The sequence below is a fragment of the Heloderma suspectum genome, chromosome 2, assembly GCF_057233095.1.
Source record: "Heloderma suspectum isolate Gila_16-S chromosome 2, 16-S_ref, whole genome shotgun sequence".
In the NCBI taxonomy this organism is placed as follows: domain Eukaryota; kingdom Metazoa; phylum Chordata; class Lepidosauria; order Squamata; family Helodermatidae; genus Heloderma; species Heloderma suspectum.
Window position 1 is genome coordinate 311,470,337 of NC_139459.1, and position 6,924 is coordinate 311,477,260.

Consider the following 6,924-nt stretch of genomic DNA (forward strand, 5'->3'; position numbering starts at 1 on the left):
TAACTATCACCCAGTCCCTTGGGCAAAGTGATCCCTTTTTTGGGCAGGGTAGTTGTCATTCTGGACCTATTTCAACCTAGTTTCTGGCCTGATTTTGGGAGTTTGTCAGAGAAACAGGGGACTGCATCCTTGTTGATTTTCGAGTGTTTTGGCAGCATTTGATACCACAAACTTTTACTTTTCTCATATTTTGTAAACCACCATGAGTACATTGGCAGAAATACTTAATCTAAAATATTTAATGTTAATATAATTTATATAAATTATATATAGATGCACCAAATCATTTTCTAACAGTTTCAAATTCACTAGGTTGGTCCTTCAGAACATTTGACTTGTAAGTTTCTTCAGTATATCCACAATGAACTTACTCTTCCTCCTGACCGTTTTTTCATTTGATGTAAACCCAGATGGAGTGGACTGGGAAACAACTTGACATTAGTAACAGTGGCTTCCTTTCCATTTATTTGTGTACTTGGGTTTGGTTTGTGTCTGCATAATGTTGATACATAATTATGAGCCCACCCTTGTTGATTGGTCTGGATTTCCGTTTCCATTTGTATCTCCTAATGTTTATGTTTTCATAGGTATCTCCAGTGGTAGGTTTCCCTGAAAGCACCATAAATCACGTCTCCTGGAATGCTGTTGAACAGCATCAAGCTCAATTTGCATCCACAGCTCCGATCCCAGGGCAGGTGAGTGCAGTGAAGACTATTTCTTAAAATACAAACACACAATTTATCCATAGAGAATCTACTCTTCCTCCTCATAGTTTTTCATTTGGTGTAAACTGAGATACACCTGGTGGCCCAGAAGTAGTGTCATTTATGTTGTCTGACATTAGCAACGTTAACTTCCTCCTGAGTTAATATCGTGCATACAGAAGCTCTTCCTGATCTCAGTGCATTTTAGGGTTCAGCAGTGGTTTGTTACTTACGTAGTGTAGATACAGTCACCAGCCCACCATTCATTGGTCTTGATTTCTCTTTCCATTTCTGTATTCTAACGTGTGTATTTTCATAGGTATATCTAGGGCTAGATTCCCCTGATAGTGGCGCCTGGAATGTTGTTGAACAACCTAAAGCTGAGTTTCCATCCACCAGCTGGATCCTGAGGCAGGTGAGTGCAGATGAACAAAATACATTGTAGTTGGTTGTCTATAGTGCTGTGTGTGTCCAGGGAGTTCCGTTCCCTTTTTGAGAAAAGGAATATGCGGTGTACTGGGGGGAGGGCATTTATCCTTCTCTATTGATCATTTCTCTCTATATATCTATCTTATATTTACATCCTGCCTTTTTTCTTGCAAGGAACCCAAGGCAGCTTATATAATCCTCCTCTTCTTCATTTCATCCTCACAACAACCCTGTGAAGTAGGTTAGGCTGAGAGTCAGGGACTGCTCCAAAGTCACCCAGTGAGCTTCATGGCCACATGGGGACTGGAAGCCGGATCTCCCAAGTCCCAGTCCAACACTCCAACCACTGCACCACACTGGCTTTCACGTGCATCCAGCCCTGCCCCTACCATAGAAGGGAGTGGTACCCTTTCTGCATGTGCTAATCTCCATGAGATTGGAGTCTTTGAGTTATTGCCATTTGAAAGCTAAAATAGTAAGATGATGTGTGCGACTGTTAACTGTCTAGGTTAGTCTTCAGCATAAAATGTCCATGGCTCAGGACACAAGCAAGGTGGTTCTACTAGAGCCAGTGCAGATTTGGATTCCAAGCAACGCTCTTGCTGGGGAATCCCACCGATTAGGTTCAGGTGCTGATGGAAAGACCACAAGCAGATTCTAGAGGCAGCTGAAGGTAAAGGACCAGAGCTCAGTAAGGAGGAGAAGTAGGAAGCCAGGAGCCATAGAGGAAGGGAAAAAATTAAGGGCACCATTTAGCTTTCACTTCTTTATGTTCAGGCAGGGCCTGACTGCTTTCATAGACATATTTGTACAAACCAATCATCCTGATGACCGAAACAGCTCTTTATGGATGTGAACAGCTGAGAAAGGATGCCCTGTGTTTGGTGCCACTTGCATATAAGCACTAGAAATTTGACTGCAGTCCTGTTGGGATTCATATTTAAGTGGTAACAACAAAGCTGAGAAGGGATATCCTGTGGCACATTAAAGACTAACCAATGTATTCTGGCATAAGCTTTCCTGGACACTTTCATCAGATGAAGTGGGCAGTATCCATGAAAGCTTATGCCAAAATAAATTTGTTAGTCTTTAAGGTGCCACAAGACTTCTTGTTGTTTTTGCTGCAACCGCTTAACATGGCTACTCCATTGGAAAACATATAAGTGGATAACCCCGTTGAGATTAAAACATTTTTGGATGCCCACAGAACATAGAACTCCACAATATTTTTAAAATCCAAAGAGTGCCAACACATTCTCCCCCACCTCATCTCTGAAAAAAGACCACTTGGACGAGGAGATTTTGAGCCAGGGCCCTTTTGAGGTTCTTAATAAGCAGCGTGGATGGGAAGCTCGTGTTTTCTCTGATAATGAAACTGTGATATAGAGCCACACAAATTATTGTGATTGTAAGCACAAAATGAAAGAATGCTTGATCAACTTTTGGGCACTATGGGATTTCTTCACTTTCCCCAGCATGTCTTCCTTGGTTCCTCTGGTTATTTCTCATAATAAATGAGGTGGCTCCTTCTGCAATGATCATCACAGCTTTGAACCAGTGGCCAGAGTGGACCACACAGAAGCTAACATAAATGGTCAACATCATGACTGTTGCTGTTGGCCATCAGAACAGAGCAGTGGTCCACTGTCCTACTAATGATTTAGGTAGACTCACTCTCATACTGAATGTAGGCGTCCTGTGAGCCAAGGAATTGAGGCAGGATTGCCTGATGCAGATATTTAAAATAAGCTATATGTGTGCTCCATATTCCAAATTCATCATGTCTAGTGAGGACAAGATGGCTGCATGACTGGAAGGTTAACCTCAGTCACCAGGGCCTCCAGCCCTTATGTCCAGTGTGTGGTGCCGTGTTGAGATCACAGCAAGCTAGTTCTTCACACATTAAAATGATTTCCCATTTAGGCTTCTTGTCTAGTTCTACCTTAAGATGTAACCTGCTTACCTCAAAGTTCTTACTGGCTGCTCCTGCGGGGTCCTCCTTTGCTACTGCGCGCGCGCGCGCGCACACACACACACTATGCATCTATCTTGTGGCACCTTGTGGGGAGGGGTCATGGCTCATTGGTAGAGCCCAAGCTTTGCATGCAGAAGATCCCAGGTTCAAGCCCCAGCATCTCCAGGTAGGGCTGGAAATATTCCTGTCTGAAACCCTGGAGAGCTGTTGTCAGTCAGTCTTGACAGTACAGAGCTAGATGGACCTCTTGTCTGACTCACTATAAGGCAGCTCCCTGTGCTCACCTTAAAGTCCTGATGCATTTATCATGGTATAAGCTTTTGTGGATCAGATTCATGGAATATTATCCCAAATTGGCAGGAATATATACACATGGTTGTGGGGAGAAGGGGGATTGTAAGCAGTGAGGTCAGAGGGAAATGGAATAAATGGCATGCAAAAAGTGCAGAGTGATAATGACGTTAAATGTATGTAAAATCTTTCCACTGAGAGTTCTCAAGCAGTACTGATGATAACACAAACATTCTGGTCTTGGTAAGCTAATTCATACATGCAATGTGATAATGACTCCTCATCCTGATTCAAGCCACATGTGATAAAACTGAGTTTCTTGATGGATTATAATTCAGCAGTTTCATGTAGCATTCTTCCTTTGAAGCTTTTCTTGCTCAAGAGTGGCTACTTGAAGATCAGTTGCAGTATGTACTAGGAGGCTAAAATGTTGCCCCACTGCATTTTGAATATTGCATTTCAGATGTCAAACTGCTTGTGATCCTGGTGGAAACCGTGTTTCCTATGTAACAATGGAATAGGGCCTTAGTTGGCTTTCTTGACTTAGCGGGTTTGGAAGCAAAATTAATTCAGGTTAGAACGTTTCTGTAAATAATACCTTGCTGATTTAAACACATAAAGGTTCTTCTTTGTCTTTTTACAGAGGCAAACGATTGAACTACTATATCTTACCAGGGTGGAATATGAGCGGCATGGGAAATTCTACTCCTTTTACGTTTATGGAAATGAGCACAAGGTGTACGCAGAGGATTATCCCAGGAAGTGTTGCTGCACTATCGTCTGATTTCTGGACCGTTCCAACCACTGTCTCTTGATTAGAGCTTTTGGATTATTGTTCCTCCCTCGCTCAATTGTTTGTAAATGCTATGGAGAATTGTGTCCTTTTTAAAAAAAGACATAAAGGTTTATTCTGTTTGCCAAGCAGATAATAAAACTCCAGGCTTGCAGACTGAAACTGTTCTGTAACAACGTGCACCTGAGATTTTGATGATGAATGCACCGTTTAACACGCGAAACAGCAACTTTAAGAGTATAACAGGTGGGACCTGCAAAAAATCACTGCAGTTGCACCCTCCCCTCCTAGCAGGAGTGCTCATGGTGCCAGCTAGCCATTCTGTAAGTTCAAGGAGCTCAAGCAGGCACCCCGCTGCCTTCTGTTTTTCTTTTCCAACTGAGACTCAATATTATAACTGGGCTTTTGTGTGTGTGTGGCATTTCCCCTTTAGGTTTTTCAGAAAATACATTTTGTACTTTTTCAAAGCTTGGACATTCCTTAAGCATGCTGATACCTCCCTCTTGCTTCTAAGTCGTCCCATTTTGGGTCCATTTCTGTTGGCACTTGCCATGTGACTTTGGCATTAGAGGGAATTAAAGGATAATCTCTGATACTCTGATAGAGCCAAGAGAAGGCTGGAATGTTTGGGAAATATGAGCCTGCTGGCTTGCCACTCAGCAGCAGCATCTGGGACAGCTCGGGGCTGGGAGAGGGGGACACAGTTCACCATCAGTGCCTTTTTGTTACCACGATGCCTAGAGAGAGACAGCTACCCCAAGACACCTCTGGGTTTGGGATTACCTCTCTGGAGGGGGAGGGTGACCTCCAGAGGAGGTACGCTAAAGGGGAATCACTCCTTTGGGTCACTGTTTCAAGGAGCCACTTTTGGCTTGTTGACCTAGTGGCACGATCTTCACCCTGGGTGCAAGAGGTCCTGGATTCGATTTCTAGATGAGGGGAAAGAGGGGACACCGCTTTGGGGAGTGGCCACAGCTCAGTGGTGGAGCACATGCTTTGCATGCAAGAGGTCCTAGGTTCAGTCCTTGGCATCTTGTCCAGGAAGGCTGGGAAAGACTACTGTCTGAAATACGGGAGAGCCACTGCCAGTCAGTGTAGACAAGGTGAACTGATGGTCTGACTCAGGATAAGGAAGTTTCCCATGTGCATGTGAAGACAAAGGCCGGCCCCGTTTCAGCATATTGTTTGCCCACTGTGAGAAAGCGGGCTGGCCTTTGTGGGTCCCAGGATTTTCTCCACTTGCTGGTTGTTGGTGGAAGCCTAATCAAGGGCAAGGGCTGCAACGTGTCTGACTGAGCCAGGGTAGGAGCCATAGTGAGAGGGTGGCATCTTGCTCTGGAGACTTATCTCTTAGCCGTTTTTTTCTGATTAGACTGGGGGACGAATCTTTTCTTGGATGTGACTGGCATTTTGTATTTTGGACTTGAGATGAGTGAGTTAATATCCATTTGCCTGCTGTCTACAAGTTTACATGGACAAACACAAAATGCAATTGTATTTTTACTGTATGAATTACTTTATATAATTAGTTATTATTGTATTAATTGCCCCCCCACACACACACGTATTGGAGATCTACCAAAGAGAGACCTTTTGGGTTATATTGATTGCTATTTTCATACTGTGATATTGACTGTTTTTGCTCATTCTTTTAATTTAGGATTTATATCCCTTTTTTAATAAGTTTCATGATGGCTAACAATAAAATTAAAGTTATGTTGTCAGTCATTTTGGGTCTTCCCTGGAGCAGAAAATCAGTATACAAATGCTAAATAATAGCAACTATATAATTACTGAGAGAGTGCCTTCTCCCTTATCAGCCTGCCAGTCACTGAGGTCATCAGATGGGGATGCTCCTGTTGGTTCTGCATGGGCCTGTGGCCCAGTTGGAGTCCACCCGGAGTAGAGCCTTCAGTATGGTGGCTTCCTTTCTGTGGAACTCCCTGCACCTGGAGGTCAGGCAGGCACCAAGCGTGTGTTGTTTTCAGTGCCTGCTGAAGACATCTTTATTTCAAGAAGTGTTCTCGACTGACCAGCCATAGTTATTATTGGTATTCTGTTTTTTTAAAAACTTTTAATATGGTGTTTCATTCCTTTATTTTTTATTATTCCCCACTTCAGAATCTGTTTCAATGTGGAGCGGTATATAAAAGTTTTGCCAAACTCTACAAGTTTAAAGTTCGATGGCATCGTTTCAGCCAGGAGCAAAGACAGAAAGACTTTCCATTTGTAAATGTCTTGCTCTTTGCCACAACTGTGCAACTAAGAGAGCAATCCTATGGGGATAGGCGACTGCCTCCGAACTCGGAGGCGACCGTCTATCCAGTGCAGAGCGGGATGAGCACGTCTCCTCCGCACTCCAGCCACCCTGCATTCGCAGCTAGACAGCTGACTTCAGCTGTCTAGCCGCGGACCTCGGAGCACGGGGTGGAGTGGCCAGATGACACATAGGAAGTGTCATACTGGCGCCTCCATGCTCCCCGCCACACCCCCAGGAACGCCCCGTTTCCCCTGCTCCACGCTGCTCTTCTGAGTGTGGAGTACAGGGCCGATCCGCACTGCCTACGGGGTGATGGGGGAGGGGGTGGAGGACGGTTCTCTGGGAACTGACCAATCCTGTGGCCGTCTAGCCTCTGCCTACTGGCCATAAGATTGTGCCCTAAGTAACTTAACTGTTGACATAGACTCAATCCCAGTCTAGAGTCTTCTGAGGAGAAAATTGATAGAACCTT

The 6,924-nt window shown here is 44.2% G+C and overlaps 1 protein-coding gene across 5 annotated transcripts in view; it reads left to right on the forward strand.

Annotated features, from left to right (window-relative positions):
- The window catches only part of LOC146354973 (protein SSUH2 homolog), a 44,837-nt gene extending 38,918 nt beyond the window's left edge, over window positions 1–5,919 (forward strand). For all 5 annotated transcript variants that reach the window (XM_084840286.1, XM_084840288.1, XM_084840289.1 and 2 more), the window contains 3 exons: window positions 588–695; window positions 1,024–1,119; window positions 4,043–5,919. In XM_084840286.1, coding sequence (XP_084696412.1) covers window positions 588–695; window positions 1,024–1,119; window positions 4,043–4,183 — 345 coding nt within the window. In that variant the 3' untranslated portion in view covers window positions 4,184–5,919. The remainder of the gene's footprint in view (window positions 1–587; window positions 696–1,023; window positions 1,120–4,042) is intronic.
- The last annotated feature ends 1,005 nt before the right edge of the window (window positions 5,920–6,924 follow it).